A 19,303-nucleotide genomic window follows, 5' to 3' on the forward strand; every position below is an offset into this window, starting at 1 on the left:
TCACCTTCAAGTCCTGTCAAGAATGTTGGGGAATTTGAAGACATCACACATTACATCAAGTATGGTTGGCTGTAACATATTGGCTGTTTGAGTCTGGCTGGGGAAATCAGAGCGGTGTTAAGAGATCTGTAAGCTAAGCGCGAGTTTGACTCCCCCTGAAGCACTTAACCTTGTGTTTCCAAGATATGAACCTTGGTCTCACAGATACTTGAAGAATTACTTTCCAGTTAATTGGAAACAAAAACACTTCTAAGACAAGATGACCTAAGATGCCTCATATCCAAGATAGTGAAGGTTACTGTGAACATTTATTCTGATGCAATTACACACATTGTTTAAGGCAGGACGTCCTCCAAAGCACAGAGACCCTCTAAATAATCAGGCTCATGGTCAGAGGTGGGAGAAGTACTCAGATCTTGTACTTGAGTAAAAGTAGAAGTACCAGAGTGTAGGAATACTCTTTCACAAGTAAAAGCACTGCATTCAAAATGTTACTCAAGTAAAAGTACAAAAGTATTAGCATCAAAATATAGTTAATGTACCAAAATTAAAAGTAGTCATTGTGCAGATTGGTCCATTTCAGAATTATGATATGTTTTATAATTATTGTTCATTCATTTCAAAACAAAAGTCTTTAACACTGGGATTATGTCCTGCAAAAAGAATAATCCTAATGAACAGGAACAAGTAATAATCCCCATTTTTACTAAATGTATCGCTAATCTTATTTGTATTTTTCTCTGCATCTGTAATGAAATATATTTGTATGTGTCTTAATTACATACTGCTGTTCCGTGTATTCTGTTTATCCCAAAGGAGATCAGAAATATACCGTGAAGCCAGGTCACATGAGAGGGGCCTGCTCCCATGGGTCATATGGGCTTTTTTTTGCAAGAATAGAACCTTGAATGAAACTTCTCCGAAGCCAATGCAGAGATCGAATGAGGTGAAATAAGGTCTGAATTAGCTTTGTCATGGCAGATGTTTGAATTTAGCTGGAGACTGCCTTTTTAAGCCTTTTTAAGTAGACCAGTGAGAAGGGCAATAATCTATCCAATTAGAAAGGAATGTGTTTATTTGTTCTTCTGCAACTACAAAGCCAAAAAGTCTCTTACTTACTTTATGGATGACATTGTCAGGCAGTCTACCACCTTGGTCCAGACTGACATATATCCACAACTAATGGATTGAGACTATTGAAAAGTTATACCACTGGTACACAGAGGATGAATCTTAAAGACTTTGGTAATCCACCAACGTTTTCCATAGTGCCATGAGTGGATTACAATTTCCACTTAACCTTAATTATAACCAAACACCGAAGACATTCCCCTGCTTCAGAAACAAATGAGCAGATTGAGATTGTTAACACACTGGACTAAGATGTTCATCTATCCGTCCATTAGCTAAATGTAACCTTTTGAATGCACTCAATTAGCAAAACAATAAAAGTTTTACCACATTTTTGCCACCATTTATTCTGCCTCATCTCAACCAACCCACCGACAGCTTTAAAAACATAAAAAGGTGTCCCAGGTCGTAGCATTTCAAAAGAATTGCTCAATGATCTCAATGTTTACTATATTTCTGATGCTAAAACAATGACAGCATTTTTATTTTATTTACGATCATACTCAAATATGCCTCTAAAACCAGACCATTACCACTATTCTTTGGGTTACAGCCTTTTTGCAAGTTTACTACACTCTAATGAAGTACGCTAATTGACTTCACTCACCATGTTGGCAGGTCTGTCTGCTTCCCCCAGCCACTCAGCCTAATGGCACTGAAGGGTCTTGTTTATAGCAGCCCCATGCTTTTAGAGGCCATTTCCACAGATGCGGCCTGCTCTTTGCGCCGGGTTGTAAAAAGTGTGAATGGGAGACTAATAAAGGTGCAATTATAGCAATTGAGTGTGTATGTGTCGATACCCGCTGGCGCAGGATTGTACGCATGCATCCTGCAGCCGAAGAGGCGTGTTGATGCTTTATGATGATGATAATGGATGTTTGGCCACACTGGGAGTCTGCGCTGATGCTACCTGTCCAAGCAGACACTGACATATAGTCATTCTTCAGGTCTGTGGTTCAAACCGCAAATCCACAATTACCTCATTATGTCCAGGGACGTTTCACACGGAGAGAAGGCATGCACATGATGAGAGGAAACTGATTTTTTTTTTAAAACATCCATACAACTTCAAAACTTCATTGCATTACAACAAAACGTGTTGACCTGTGGAATAACTGTCATGATGAGCTGAAATATTGTACAGGTTTAGCGAAAATAAAATTATTATTTAGAAACATAATCATTAATGAGCAGACTGTAAACTCGTACTTGTTATTTCTTGTCATTTTAAAAGTTATTTCTTTATTTGTTTACAAAAGGACGTTTTATTTTCAAGAAAAATGTAATCTAGAGGCGGTAGGACCAGAAACTTTTTTTAAAACTTCTTCTTGCCCCTGTTGAACATGACAAAGACTATTTGAGAGTGTATTTATTTAAAAAACAAATGTTGCATCTCTTTGTTATAATTATTATTATAGCCTATATATTAAAAAAAAAAGTTTTCATACATGTTCAACAAATTAACTAATAAAGACATAAATAAAGGAGAAAGTGACCAGGCTGGTAACTTGAACTCTTTACACCAAACACAAATGCATTTTATTTGAGCCCCTCCAAAGCAGCTAAATGAAATGGACTCTTTCGAGACGGACACTTAGACGGTATTGATTTGACTTTCAGCTGGGAGAACATCAAGTTGAAATGTAGCTTGTGAGAACATGCCACGGATGGTTGAAAACGGCGGCCGCAGGAGGCAAGAAAAACCGTGTGCCATGAGCTCCGTCCATTCACAGCCACAATAGAGCCTTTGTCACATTTAGAGCCGCTTGTGGTGTTTTAAATCAATAGGCAGGAAATAAGAGTTACTCTCGGAGCCTGTCACACAGCGGAGAGGTTTGTGGAGTCCAGCTTTTTATGTGCAAAGGACATGAATTACTGCTGATACGTCATGGCACATCCATTATAAATGAACACTAAGCTTGATATAGTAAATATTAAAAGGCTGACATCTAAATGGTTAGAATCAAGCATTTCTTAACTTGTGAACTAACGCCTTACCTCATGCTCCCGAGGGATATTAAGACAGGCTAATGGTCAATAAAAGCCCCACCACACACACATACACATTTATGGTGGCAACAAACACATTAACACACATGCCTTTTTGGCTGTCACTCACACGCAGAATAAGCACACATTTCTACATGTCTGTCCATTGATGATGTGCTTAAAGTATGCCTATCGTATGTTAAGGGAAAGTGTACTTTTGATCAAAACCACACATTTTTTACAAACAGTTTGAGCACATGGGGCTTCGAAAATGATATCTAAGTGAAGTCTTTCAATTACGCCTCGTATCACGCTGAGATTGTAATTCCTCACTCCGCTGGTTCTCAGAGTGGAGCCCTTGGCGGGGATCCTTTGAAAATGAGGAGCAGTTTAATTTCACCATCACTTAATTAAGCATATTACATCGTTAACTCGTAGAACTCTCAGAGGTGCAGCTGCAGTCCTTTCATTAACATCCTCAGATTAGGACAAAAAAAAGTTCAACATGGTCAGTTTAATCATCCAAAGCACTAAATAGATTAAAGTTGTATGTGTTTTAAACCTAAATTTGGGCAAAACATTTGACACCAACCAACAAAATGTCTTACTCAGCGTCCACACGGCGGCGTGCGTTGAAGCTTGCCGGCGGGCGTGTCTGAAGCTCGACCAACAACCAATCACATGAATCTACCGCCCCGGACACACAAGCACACGGTTTGATTGGCTAGAGCTTGTACTGGCATATGATTTGATTGGCTGACGCTTCCGTCGAAGCTTCAAAAGTTGAACATTGCTCAACTTTTGAAGCGAGCAACGCTCCCACAATGCAGTTCGGCAAAGTGTGACGTCACCCCATTCAAAGTGAATGGAAGCGTTGAAGCTTCAACGCACGCCGCCGTGTGGACGGGCCGTATGGGTAAGTTATATCATTGTACCTATAGCCTACTATATAGTTGTGAGATTAAACCAAAAACGAACAGAACAAAGGGAAAGGGCAGCTCATTCATGTTCCCTAATGTATTATCTTCGTAATATGAGTCAGTAACAAGATATTTCAAAAGGTTTTATGTTCTCAACAATGTATGTTCCTCTACTCATGTTGAAATTACCTTCAGTTGATTCTTTAATCCGTACACCTAGAAACAACCAACGAATGTGCGGGGAAAAAATGTATATTTCTACAGTGAAATAACATACTTTTAACACTTACAACATTTTTGAAACACCCTTCTCCTTCTATTTGTTGGGAAATTTAAACTACTTTCAAAGCTTTTACCAATCTTTTACAATTTTTGTTTATATCAGCAAAAAACACAGGATTCATAGGCAGGACCCAGGGGAAACATTAGCTAGCTAGCTAGCTTGGCTGTATCCGAAACTCAAAAATATGCTTACCATCCCCTCTAGGCTTATTGCTTAAAAATGGTGTGTTATTTTGTTAATCCTGCACATACTGTACATAGAAATGTTAAAACAAGATGTGTTTTCCACACCAAGTGACATGGTGAAACAACATTGCGGTGACAAGCGTTAAGCTCACGTTTTAGCTTCTTGTTGTCTTTGACTTGCAGCACTTTTGTAAGCTTATGGAACGTTCAATAAAGGTTTTCAAATTTGAGTAGCATTTAATATTGAATTGCAATCTGCTAATTCAATATTAAAGTTTCTTATTTAAGGGCCACATGTAGGCTTATTGCCCATTACAAACATAAGCACGACTGGTTGTTAATAGTCTCTGTCTTACATTATCTGCCCCATTGGAAACCATATGTGTCTAATCTTTATTGGAAAATGTTAAATTAACGTCCTGCTGTTGGGATGTGATAAGGACTCCCGCAAAAGTATTTCTCGGACAGCGACAAAGAGTAAACAGCTCTGTTAAACATTGAACTTCAAAATGTACACCCATGTTGCCTTTTTGATCAAAGCTCAACGTCTGCAACCAAAACTCCAATCTGCTCATGGTGGTTTTCTTACATTCATGCAGCAGCCTGTTGTGACAGTGCTGAGCTTAAGACACTTAATGACGTTAGCGTTATCTACCGTTGCACTCTGCCCAGTCTTTGAACAAGAGATACGCTCTGCACAGGGTTGAGGTAAATCTTGTGGATCCAGTGGGAAATGTGGTGGCACAGAAGAACGACATTGCGTTTCTTTCTCTCCGTCTCTCCTTCCTTGTTCAGTTGCCGCCATCCTGCTGACTGAAGCCTATAATTTGGAATGTGTATAATGGATAAATTAGCTGTCAAACAATAAATCTGCAGGAAAAGCAGCCATAGAGGTTCATGCAATTTGACCCACTGTGAGAATAGTTGAGCAGAGAGGGACGAGCTGTGGGAGGACAAACTGCTGTGAGTTATAGCTCCGCTGGGTCATAAACAAAACACAAGTAAAGGGGCCTTTGAAGCTAACAAGACCACGCAAGGGTCAAATACGTAGCTAGAGACATTTATGTGTCTTTGGCATTCAAAGAGTTGGCTCGCATTTTGCGCTCATCTGGTGGAAAAAATGTAAAAAATATGAAAACAATTTCATATCAAGAAGGAAAAAGCGAAGTTCAAAGTGAAGTTCGGTGCAGAATCTCCCGTACAATATTTCATACAAAAAAGGTATTTCTGAAGGAATGATGTGTCATTTTTGAAAGTCCATCCTGTCTAGTGAAGGGGGAGGAAGCGTCTCTTCCGTCTGACCGGACACTTGCTGCCTCGCCTGACCTTAAGTTAAAGTGCAGAGAAATATCTGAAAGATAGGAGCCTCAGCCCCCACAGGCCTGACTCCAGACAATAATGGTGGCACCCTACACGTGTTTCACACCACTGTGAAGGTCGTCAGAGTTAATGGGGAATCTGAACTTTCAAATCACGATTGCTTCTTTGAATTTTTATTTTGAAACCTTTTTCTTTTCTTTTCTCCTTCTGAGACCTTGTGGCTTTTAGTTTCTTTACAATTCACCCAATACATAGTTGATATCCAAATACCTGCAGATGAATAACATTCCCATCATTCTCAGATGCTTTGGTGGTCAAATTCTGAAGATGTATGTGGTCAAAGCAAGGGCGACAGAGAAAGTTGGATGAAAGCCATAGATTGATGCATTGATGACATTTCTTTGTAGAACAAACCTGAAATTAGCATCGCAAGGGCTACCTTAACAATCACATTTTTCCATTTGATTTTGAAACATTGCAGAGAGATCTTTATTTTATGATACTTACACGTTTTGTTCGGCAGGATAATCTCCCCATCGACAAAAGTAAAAAGCGAACTATATCATGGTCACATGACTTCACTTCAGCACCGCTAAGCTAAAGGCGGCTAACGTTCGCCGTGATGACAGATCTAGTCAATTAAGTCAATTCATGGCAGCCGCTGCTTTTGTGACACAAGGGAAATTCTGACATTCAGGAGGGAAGTCTTTTTTATTTCGTAGGCGAAAACTTAAACTTGTGTTAACCACAGACCTTAATTATGGCTTCTAACCAAAAACACTTTCAAAAACATGTTGACTTTGAAACGAGGGAACATGAAGATGTAAAATGGTAATATATTTTTGGGTTTTAGTTCTCATTCCTGCACCTCTCTATTGGGGCCATTACGTCCCTGGCTTGATGTGATTAGCCGGTGGGAATCCATCGCATAATGACTTTTAGTTTTTGGACATAAAAGAGAAGCAAACCAAAGAGCATTTTTACTAAACCCATTACGTGCTGTTAATAAAAAACGGTGTAACTTTGAACAGCTTTGGTTTGAAATGACTTGAAAACTGAGAAAATGCTTACAGTTGACAGGTCACTCACAATGACAGCATGATCGATAAGACACTGTTATTCTGACTGATAAGTCAGGTCCTTTTTATCTCCTGCAGGTAAACAACATGTTCCTGTGTTCCTCTGCTGCCATTAATCATCGTTATTCCTCTGAGTCATTCCCTACCGTTCTTGTGATAAATCCTAATAGCGTATGTGTGTTATTATTCATTTTTATGTAGGCTATGTGAAATGTTTAGTACCTTTGTAGAGTTGTTCATCCATCCCGGCTGTCACATGTGATTTCACAGCAAACAAACACGTTGCTTCAGATTGCAACGAGAGTGATGAAACGCTGTAAAATGCAATGGAGTTGTCACTTCTTCTAAACGATCCCCAGCTTATCAGATGCTTGTATTTCATTGTTTAACATTATTGCTGGCAGTATGAAAGATTTCGTCAAAATACAGAAGAAAGTAATATACAGTTATTTGCAGAGTAGTGCATTAGTACACAAGTTTGCATTGACCCAGTTCACAGCCCATTTTGTTTACCCACTACTTATATGTTGGAAGAAAATACACCAAACTACTTTGGTAGGGTATCTACATAAACAAATAGGTAACTAATGAGTGCATGAGCTGCAATTTTACATCAGCAATATTCTTTTGGGTTCGTTATTATTGTGAATATTACGTTTTTTGGAACAAAATATTCCGAGGTCAGAGACTAAAAGCTCTGAGGACTTGCCTCCACATCTAAGAACAATCTTTTTTGATTGATGTTCAGACATGAGGCACACTGTGAATACGTGGTTCAGCATTTATTTCTGTTGATCCAGCAGCTCGTCCTCTTTAATCAAAGATGTGCTAACATCGGCACCTGCTGAACTTTGCTGGAGCTATGATGCCTCCAAGGCAAAGGGTTTACATTTGGGCGGGGACTATCCGAGGATCAGCCGCGGCACATAGAACGCTCTACCATCATCCTCTCGTGAATCTTGTATATCTTCAACAATGTATATCGTTACAGAAAAATATATTTGCTGCATACGAAAAATATACAAATATATACAAATAAAATGACATAGTATAGTATTTTTAAATTATCATAGAAAACACATGGTATAGTATGAGTCAAAGCAAAGAAATGGACATATAGTATGTCAAATATCAGAAAGGATGATCCATCCAAATATGTCGAAACAGCAAGAGAAAATGGCGAAGTATAGTATGTTGAAAATATGAAAATGCCCTAGTTAAGTATATATGGTATAGTATGTCTTGAAATACCAACAAAAGTCAGAGTATAGTAAGTTCAAACTATATAAAAAAAATGGTAATATTAGGTGTATGAGTACAAATATATAACAAAACACAATATAGTCTGTCAAAATATTTTGAATACGTGCGTAAAAACAATCAGTTTTTAACCCCTGCTGCAAGGTAAAGTCAAAATATATATATGTTTTTATACCTGCAAAAAATCCCTAAAAGTAGAATTCCCTGCCACAACTGGTCCCTTGGATTGAGCTCCACCGTCATCTGTGAAATGATCATGACATTCTACTTTTCAAAATGGCAATCTGAGGATGAAGTCTGTGCTTGTGGAGAACATCAGAGCTCCTTAGTGCTCTCTGTGAAGCAGCATCAGGATCAGCAGAGACGCCTCCTTATCAGCTAATGGATGAGTACACTGGAATGTCGGCCTGTTCCCCACGCTGACATTTAAAATGATGAGTCCCGCTCTCCCGCCCAAACACAGGACTGTCAAACGAGACAAACACTTTCATCCCCAGAGATAATAAAAATACATGGGGGTGGTGGAGCCAAGTATGTGATCGACTAATCTCCCAGCATTCAGAGGTGCAAGGGGGAGGGGCGTATCCCAGAATTGATTGCTAGAGCTTTTTGTTTGCCTTGCATGCCATATTGTTATCTCCCATTAAAAGAGTGTGTACAGAGACTTGTACCCAGACATAAATCACAGGGCTTGGGTTCGGTCAGGCCTTCGGTGGAGTAATCAATTATTCTCCGGCAGACACAAGAGGAAGAGGCTGAGCTTGCACCCTGGCTGCTCTCATTATCATAATCACCCCCCTTTAGTGAGGCAGAGTCAAAAATAGGAACAAAAGATAACTGTGTAAAATACCAGGTCAGACTTAAGAAAAGAAAAGAATCACAGACCTTTGAAATGTTTTTCAAGGCTTTCACATAATTAATGCAGGTGTTTAATGTAGAAGAGTTGAACAAGGGTGGTGTTTCAAGGTTGTGACCATGACCAAGCTACTTCAAATAACCACTTCAATGGTTTTACATGTCAACGTATATTTACCGGGAGTTATGTTGTGCTCCATTTGAATTGGAAAGTCGGATTTATAGGTTCCCAGTTGGAATTTCAATAGGAACGCCGCCTGAAGTAGCTCAGATTTGTAAAGTCTGTATAACCCTGCCAACCCCAACCTCAAAAGACGGTTGGCTCGCCCGTCGACATAAGTCAAAGCATTAAACAATTTATTAGCACAATCAGTAGTCTTATTTGTGTATTATTGAATCAGTTATAGAAGGTTACTGTTCAACTTCTATCTGTGGACATGATGTTGCAATGTTTGTATGCAAAAAATATAGCATTGTTGTCAACCGGTATTCCTAACAAGGGTTAACGTGTCTAGAACTAGTGTTCCTAATTTGCAGACTTTTTGAACTGAGAAATGTGGGCGTGACGTCATTCTAACTTCAACTTCTGAGGTCAATGGAACGCAGCAATAGTCTAGGTGCTTGTTGTTAGCCAAAACACTTAAACAATGTCTAACATGGTAGTCATGAAGAAATGGAAGTTCAATATTGATTTGCCTTTAGCTCTGTTTTTGGTTCTCCACATTCTCCTGAGAAAAATATTGAGCTTTTGAGCAGCTTAACACTTCATATTTACTAGCTAAGTGCTAACTTTGCTTGGTTCTGGTCAGATGGCATATAGTGGGTTAATCAGAGCCCAAAACAGTTCCTTTATGCTGTTTAAACCTGGGTTGATTACAACAGTGAGAACCAAAACAGTAAAGTTGCCGAAGTTCATCCAAAAGTATAGTTAAAAGACACGCAAGTGACCAATTTGTTTTTTTATAAAATATACAGCTTAAAGACCAACCTATTTTAAGCATTAAACGCATGTGTGTTTTGATAAGGTCAAATTCCTAGGTCCTGAATTGTAAGTGCTTTATACTTTGCAAGAGTGTACACAGACTTACTCTTAATGAATATTTAAGTGTCTGAATATCCCACACCAGGATTGAGTGTTTAGTTGTTCGCCCTGTGTCTTTTGATTTACCAATGTAAGTAGAATCCTCTTTGTAATTTTGATGTTTGCACTTGAGTAACCTCAATGGTATTTGTTGTTCAATGTAGTAATGAATATAATTTAGTTCCAATTTGATTGAAGTATTATTTTAATGTGCAAATGCTGTAATCACTTTGTTTCACCTTTCTACTAGAACCATTGGCAACAGCTACCATCCCACCAACATACCCTGATAAAATAAAACAAAGAAGTTTAAACTCCTGTCTCCTGGTGGTTTGTGGCTCCAGTTGGAACCTTCATCTCCAACACTGTCCTAATTTAGTTTACTCGTTAAAAAGAAAACTAAAGTTGTGTTTGATGGAGGGGAGATGAACAAAGCAGTGAATCAGCAGTCTGAGGCGCCTTTGTCCTCACTAATGAGGCACTGAGCAGCTAATTGAAGGATCATATGGGACTGAGGGGACACCTCGCTCTAACAGATGGTGGAGGTCTTGAGTCAGATAAATAAACCATTAGCGAGGACATATAGCCATGTGAGCGAGCCTCGTGTCAGCGTCACTAGCAATCGGTTCCAACATATTTATTTTTTAACTGAATGACCACTTTGTAAAAGCAATAAAAGTGGATGTAGGGATGCCGCAACTGTGAGGGAAAGACTGTCATAATGAGAACACAACCAAAAATACATTTTGTTTTTAGCCTTCAACCATCAGATCTGGACAGCAGGGATCTTTCCTGATAGGATTGTTTGATTTCCATGCCATTCGGACATACTGTTGCCCATCATGGGCTCTGACAAAAAAACACAGCCAATAGAAGTGCTATCATTATTACAAGTTGGCACATTTACATGAACAGAGTGCCTGATTCTGTGTTGCCATTAAGAATGAATACCGAATCTTTACAAATTCATTAAACAAGAGAGTAAGGAAGGATCTGATTAGCCAGTAAACCAACAAGCACCAGATGTAAACATAATTCAAGCTGGATTCGAAGGAAATTCAACATTTACTTTCAAACCTCCTCTTGGGTATCCTGTACCATGGACCACCCTCTGACGGATTATTGGACTCTCCACGCTCAATACTACTCTATAAAACTAAAATATGGAGAGTTGTGTGGTGTTTTACATTATTAACAACCTCCCAGTGGACATCCTCGCATTAATACAGGTAATCTGTCATACTGGGAATCGTAAATAGTAGATGTTGAGGGTCTAATATGGATAGTTAGCTTTTGTAAACATACATTTGCAGTGTCAAGTTATTAAAGTCTCAATTTATTTTTAAGGTCCTACACACATGGGTTTTTACAGGGTGTCCGCGGGATCTTAACAGGTATTAAAAGTTGATAAATCAATTTAGTGAAAATTAAGGCTATTAAAAAGTATTAAACGGCATTTTCCTAGGTATTACATTTTGTAGCTTGTTTTCAATAAGTTTATAAATTGTCCAAAGAGGTTGTATTTTACAGTCTGCCTGAATGTAATCATTGCGTAGGTGTAGTGTGATTCTGTGTAGGTTATTTATGGCATCCCGTTGGGTTTGACGTCATCTGAACAGGACATCAGACGCTCACTGCTTGATAGCGCGCGAAGGTCCGTTTACGCTGGTTGCTAAGCAACATCGTTATGGGGAAATGCAAGTCTGCGTCCAAATGGTTGGAAGATAAAGAGGAAGGACAATCAATACTGTATATAGTCAATGTGAGGTAAAGTGTGTCACCAAGGTAACCAGTTAAAACTCAAAGTGGCGATGAGGTCTTAAAACGTATGGAAAGGGTCTTAAAAAAGGTCTTAAAAGGTATTACATTTGACTTCAGGATTCCTGCATATACCCTGGTTTAATTATTTCCCTGATTGAACCTCTTCTGGGAACTGTGTGGGCTTGTATGGACTTTGTTTGATCGTCATCTCTCACACTGCTACTATTTTTATTTCACCCTGTTAGAGTGATATAAGTTACTCTCTTATCATTCTTATTGGCTCATGGAGTTTGGTTATATTATGCAATTCCAGCAAATAAAGGAAAACATTAACTATAGAAGCCCATTACTGTCAATGTGATGAGAAGAAGTAAGTATGCTCTCGAAAGATTGAGTCTCCAAATAATCAGAAAGGTTTTGAAAATAATGTTGTGTTGGTACTTTTATTGGGGGACTTGGTTATTATTCTCAGATACTCAGTCATTATTTTGGGATAGTTATTCAAGATATGGAGATGCCAATATTTTGAGTCAAGTCATTATTTTATTTTTTGAATAATTCTTTTACTTAGATTTTTGGATTGTAAGTCGTCATTTTGAGATACCAAGTCATTATTTAGCAATACTAACTCATTATAATGACTTTGAAGATATTTTTTCACTTCCTAAAATAAGCTTAGCAAAAGGAGTTTCTCTTGGATAAAAACCTTTCAGACTTCAGGAAAAACAAAGTGTAACTAGTCTCTATATAAAATACACCTTGTGACATTGTGTGCAGGGTTTACTTAGGATTCATCTTTCTATTGTCTGGTCAGTATTCTTTTTGTCTTCCTACAACTCTTACAAATAACAAATTCCAACAACATTTGAAAGCTCATCATATATAAAACAATAATTTATTATTTCTCTCATTTTACAAGACATCAAATTGTGTGGCTACCTAAGGATTTGTTACACTGTTATTCTGTCCAATACATGAAACCCTAAGAAAGCAAAAGCGACTACAACGTGTGCTTTAACAAACACAGACGTTTACATTTTAGCGTGAGAAACTTATTTCTCTAAAGACACGTACATACACAATAGTATCACGTTATGACGTCCTCTACGTTACGTAACAGATGGTACATCGCTGACGGTATTAACTTTGGGGAATCAGCACCATTAGAGAGAAATTAAAACTAAAAAAGTGAATTTGTTACAAAAATGTATTTTTTAATTTACAAAAGTCCTTTTGAAAAGGATTACGTTTTTCTACCTTGCAGGAAAATAGCAGTGTTTCCATAAAAGCATTACGTATGCATAACAGTAAAATACTGATAAGAGATATATAGTACAAACAAAATAATGTAATATAGTGTAAATGCTGGCTGTTTATTCATGTATGGCACACTGTCTTTAAACCCTCCAAAGAAAAGTCACATATTGTGTTTTTGCTACCAAAGTTATTGAAAAGAGCAAGCACAAAGGTAGAAAAGGTTATTGTAAGAATTTGAAAAATGTTTCCAAAATCATCCTCATAGCCATGTCTAATTTTTGTCAAGTCCAACCATCATTATAAAGAACTTCTCTTCAAGAAACTTCTGGTGGGAAATGTTCGTCCAGGAAAGGCGGGGCTTACTTCCTATTTACAAAACGTTGCCACATTGAACGAGGCAGGAATCTCTACACCAATCGGTAGTGTCCTATGTACAGCCCACCACTCAGAGCAGCACTTAGACTGTGGTCACAGACAGAATCGAGTTGTAAACCCTTGTGCCATCTGGCGACTTGGTACCGTGGGTCAGCAGTTCTTGGATGGTCATCCAGTTGTCAAATATTTTCTTATTCCTCTTTTTGTTCATCTTTTTGTGGCTGAGTTCGATGATGTTGGGCTCCTTTTTGTCCTCGGCTCCGGACTCCCCTTTGAGACAATCGGCTCGGCTCTGCTTCATGAACTCGCGGCGCTGCCTCTGCTCTTTGGCGCGGACGGCGTGCTGCTTCCTCTCCTCCTTGCTCCAGTAGCGGCCCATCTTCAGCTCGCTTATGGCGTCGTCGTCCGTGGTCATTCCGCTTCGTTCCTCGTGGATGCGCAGCGCTCGCTCCCTCAGCAGCTTGTCGCGCACCGGCCTCTTGGTGATGTAGCGCGTGCCGTCACTGCGGATCTTCACCTTCCACTCCATCTTTGGGTCCAGGTCGCCGGGGCTATTTGGGTCCCTGCACAAGCTGACCAAGCTTATCTGGCTCTGGGCGTACTCCACGGCCGATTTCTGCTGGATCAGCTGCATGTAACTCTGGTAGTGCTGGGCGTGTGCAGGGATGTGGGCGTGCTTGTACGGCGAATGTGGCTGATGCGAGCTTCGTCCGGATTTACTGGACTCTCCCGACTTCTTCTCCTTGCTCTCGGCCTGCGGGGATCCATCTTGATCTTTTGAGGAACCTTTGCTTCTGCTGGGGCCAGGGGCTTCCTGCTCTGGGGACTGGAGGGGTTTAACGACCCTACCATTGGAGCTTGCGGAGCCGGCCGCCACAGACGGACCCTGATTTTCTGCGCATCGACGAAGAGAGTTGTCCGGAGAAAGCTCCAACGTGAGTGGGGTGCTTCGGCAGCTCTCGCCAGTGTTGTAGGCGCTGGAGCTGTCTTTGTCCGATTTCTCCGGGAGCTCCGTGATGTCGGAGAGCTCGTGGCGGCGCGCGTCGATGCTGGTGTTGTAGTTGCGGAAGCCGCTGTTGTGGAGCATCCAGGACTCGCGGCACTGCTCCCTCAGCTGCTGCATCTTGTGAGCGTGGACGATGTTCAGGCACTCCAGCTCGATGGTGCGTAGCTCCTCGTTGAGCATCTCCAACTCTTTGTCCACCCCGTCCTGGTCCTGACCTCCCTGGTAGTACAGACCCTGGGCTCCACTGTTCCTCATCTGGCACTTCAGCTCCAGGAGTTCCCTGAAGCGCTCGCACTCGTCCGCCGGGATGCCCAGGAAGTCGGCGTCGTGGTAATCCGCGGAGATGAACGACTCCCCGCTGAAGGGCAGGTCGGTGCTGCCCAGCGTGTCCTGGCTGTAGGTGAGCTTCCTGCAGCTGCCCAGCGTGTTGGAGGCCGTGGTGTGGTCGTCGCCGAGGTTCTCCTGCTCCGAGCTCTCGTCGTTTCGCGTGCTCTCGTCCGTGCGCCCGACCCCGCTGTCCTTCTCGTGGTGATTGGACAGCAGCGTGGCCGTGTCTGTGGTGCCCCCGTCCTCCTCATGCTTCTTCTGAGAAAACACAAGACACAACGACTCAGAAATAGCGCTGCATACCAGGGGAAAGAAAAAGCACTGATTTTGAGCCAGAATGCTGCATTTGATATGGTTGAACATGTTATTTACTGTGTGTACCTATACAGGACTTTTTTACGTGACAATTATCAGAGCTATTGGATTCCTGCTAATGTCGGTAAATAATTTGACATTTTTCTATTGAATATATTCAATCTAGCCTTAAATCGAAAAGGCCATTATCACAAGCATCCAGTAATACAAAACATAAATGAAATATAAAATGTTTACAATACGAGTCCAGCCGTTTTATAGTATGTTACTACTACTACTACTACTACTAATAATAATACTACTACTACTACTACTACTGTTACTATTACTGTTACTACTACTACTACTACTACTACTACTACTGTTACTACTACTACTACTACTACTACTACTACTACTACTACTGTTACTATTACTGTTACTACTACTACTGTTACTACTACTACTACTACTAATACTACTACTACTACTGTTACTACTACTACTACTACTACTACTACTACTACTACTACTGTTACTATTACTGTTACTACTACTACTGTTACTACTACTACTACTACTGTTACTATTACTGTTACTACTACTACTACTACTACTACTACTACTACTACTACTGTTACTATTACTGTTACTACTACTACTGTTACTACTACTACTACTACTACTGTTACTATTACTGTTACTACTACTACTACTACTACTACTACTACTACTGTTACTACTACTACTACTACTACTACTGTTACTACTACTGTTACTACTACTACTACTACTACTAATACTACTACTACTACTACTACTACTGTTACTACTACTACTACTACTACTACTACTACTACTACTACTACTACTACTACTACTGTTACTACTACTACTACTAATACTACTACTACTACTACTACTGTTACTATTACTGTTACTACTACTACTGTTACTACTACTACTATTACTGTTACTACTACTACTGTTACTACTACTACTACTAATACTACTACTACTACTATTACTACTACTGTTACTACTACTGTTACTACTACTGTTACTACTACTACTACTAATACTACTACTACTACTACTACTACTGTTACTACTACTACTACTATTACTACTACTACTACTACTACTACTGTTACTACTACTGTTACTACTACTGTTACTACTACTACTACTACTACTACTACTACTACACATGCAACTCTTTAAGGGAACATATTAGTCTAATATGTACTTATTGGCAGGGCTTTACAGTTTTTTTTCCTAATTCAATGAGCATGTGTTTTCCCATATGCCAGTCTCTAAAAGAAAATGTTGCCAAAAACAATCGACAACACCAGCTGGCACTCTCGGCAGGATTGGCTCGACCCAAGAAAACCATAGACGAACATACGTGTTAGTGCAGATTGATTGTGCTAGTTTGTGTCTACACGCTGTGCGTATGTGTGTGTGTGTGTGTGTGTGTGTGTGTGTGTGTGTGTGTGTGTGTGTGTGTGTGTGTGTGTGTGTGTGTGTGTGTGTGTGTGCGTGCGTGTACCTGCTGCAGCATGCTGGCGGTGAACTGCATGGCCTGATGGTGCTGCTGCTCCAGCATGTCCATGTGGAGGTCATCCAGGAAGTCGTTCCTATCATCATCCATCCAGCCCTCGTCCAGCTGAGATGCAGCGAGGAGAAGAGACGCCTCATTAGATGCAGATATCTCAAACTTTTACTCGAAAAGTAAAACATCAACTATTGTTGGGAAAATACTGAATGTACTCTTCCAATATCAGACTAGCACATGATAACAAAGGCCCTACGTAGCTGTGTACGTAACAGGATGTATGATTACCTAGAAGAGCATCAGGACTGTTTGAGGCATATGATAGCTACACTGAACAAAAATATAAACGCAACACTTTTGTTTTTGCTCCCATTTTTCATGAGATGAACTCAAAGATCTAAAACATTTTCTACATACACAAAATAACCATTTCTCTCAAATAGTGTTCACAAATCTGAAAAAATCTGTGATAGTGAACACTTCTCCTTTGCCGAGATAATCCATCCCACCTCACAGGTGTGGCATATCAAGATGCTGATTAGACAGCATGATTATTGCACAGGTGTGCCTTAGGCTGGCCACAATAAAAGGCCACTCTGAAACGTGCAGTTTTGCTTTATTGGTGGGGTCTGGGGGGGTCCGAAAACCAGTCAGTATCTGGTGTGAGGGTTAGGGTTAGGTTAATGTTGTGAATCGAGTGGCCCATGGTGGTGGTGGGGTTATGGTATGGGCAGGCGTATGTTATGGACGATGAACACAGGCCACTTGATTCACAACATTACCCTAACCCTAACCCTAATCCTAACCCTCACACCAGATACTGACTGGTTTTCGGACCCCCCCAGACCCCCCCAATAAAGCAAAAATGCATGTTTCAGAGTGGCCTTTTATTGTGGCCAGCCTAAGTCTAATCAGCATCTTGATGTAGAAAATGTTTTAGATCTTTGAGTTCATCTCATGAAAAATGGGAGCAAAAACAAAAGTGTTGCGTTTATATTTTTGTTCAGTGTATGTGATTAACATGATGATTCAGCCTCTATGGAGAGAGACGTATGACAAGCATGACCATTTCTGAAGTGGGCTTTAGCTAATCTGAACTAAACATTAAATACTGCTTTGAACCGGTATTCCTCCATCTTGTGACTGTAACTCCCTCTCTTGTATATCAGCATGTGAAGGACACTGTTCAGGAACTAGTTGTACCAAGTTCTCTGTATGTGATGACTACTTCCATTCTGGAGAGGATCAGAAATACATGTATCCTGATTATTGAAGCTCAAGCCGGTGACGAGTGATATACAACTATTGAAAATCCTACTCTTGTTTGTAGACATAGAATTGGAAGGCAACTATTTTGGGTTCCTTAAGTGACCCTTTGAGGTTTTAACATGAAACACAGTGTAGTTTACCTGGATCTCCGGTCTGGCCACCAGCAGAGTGATGTTCTGGTTCCCCTCGCTGGTCAGCAGCATTACAGCATCCTCCCGGTTCTGGATCTCAATACCATTGATCTGGGGGGACAGCGGGAAATATTTAAATACCTTATATATTCCACGTATAATGACAGTCTGTACCCTCTGTAAATGTAAGGTACATTTCACCATCTCTTTAAGGTCTTAAGACAGGTGGAATTTTGTTTTTCTACATTAGTATTTCATTTAAAAGCAAGCAATGGGGTCCTAGAAATATACATCAAATACATATTCAAGAGAAAAGGGAAACAGAGTAGGGCCATGTAACAACAACACATTTTGAATATTCAAAGAAATTAGATTGAGAAAAAAGCTAAATATCAAACATTTTGAAACATAATTCAAAGAGTATTTTAAACAAACATTCCTTTTTTTTCCTACTAAATAAACTACTTATGATTTCAGATTTTTTTTAGTTTATTATTTTTTTTCGAGCGTGTAAAACCAAAGAAAATACAAATGAAACAAAAGGTGATACAGACATGATACAGTACAATACAAATGAATGCAATAACAAAACGAAATATTTAATTAATAATTGAATAATCTGTAGTATCATTGTCTGATATCAATAAACAACAAAGCTTTAGCTAATTACACGTCCGAAAAGCGGTCGGAAGAAGTTTACACTTATTTAATCCGACCCCTTCTCCCTTTTTTTTTTTATATGTTAACATACAATATAAATGTATACTTATAATCTTGAATAATCTATATAATCATTCATATAATATATACAGACAAGTTAGGAGAATGGTCTCTATATATTTATATATATATACATATGTACATACACAAATTCATACAAACACAAATTCATAAATAGTATACAAAACAAGAATATAAACAGTTATGGTTTAGCACAGGGGTACTCAAATACAAATGTTAAAGGTCCAAAAAAAAGTTTTTAATAAGACAAAGGTCCGATTATTACGGTCATTCAACATTTAAAAAAATTGCAACAAGATTCTTAACACGAGGTTGCAAAAACAAAAATAATCTGTATGCAGCAGTTTTCATTGTTATTGCGTCTGTGCTTGATCCCTCAGAGTCGCAGAGCTGCACAGTTATGAATAAAGGCAGCCGCACCCTCTTTCATCCAGCATTCCCATCATTGCTTTATAAGTGTCTTGCCCCCTTGTGTGTCCAC

General features: G+C 39.6%; 1 protein-coding gene across 4 annotated transcripts in view; it reads right to left on the reverse strand.

Moving 5' to 3' along the window:
- Positions 1-12,728: 12,728 nt before the first annotated feature.
- Positions 12,729-19,303, reverse strand: part of pdzrn3b (PDZ domain containing RING finger 3b) — a 108,580-nt gene continuing 102,005 nt past the window's right edge. For all 4 annotated transcript variants that reach the window (XM_079682647.1, XM_079682646.1, XM_079682649.1 and 1 more), the window contains 3 exons: positions 18,091-18,192; positions 16,676-16,792; positions 12,729-15,087 (listed from right to left, as the gene is read on the reverse strand). In XM_079682647.1, the coding sequence (XP_079538773.1) occupies positions 13,579-15,087; positions 16,676-16,792; positions 18,091-18,192 (1,728 nt within the window). In that variant the 3' untranslated portion in view covers positions 12,729-13,578. The remainder of the gene's footprint in view (positions 15,088-16,675; positions 16,793-18,090; positions 18,193-19,303) is intronic.

Source organism: Notothenia rossii (genome assembly GCF_949606895.1).
Source record: "Notothenia rossii genome assembly, chromosome: 5".
NCBI classification, from domain to species: Eukaryota; Metazoa; Chordata; class Actinopteri; order Perciformes; family Nototheniidae; genus Notothenia; species Notothenia rossii.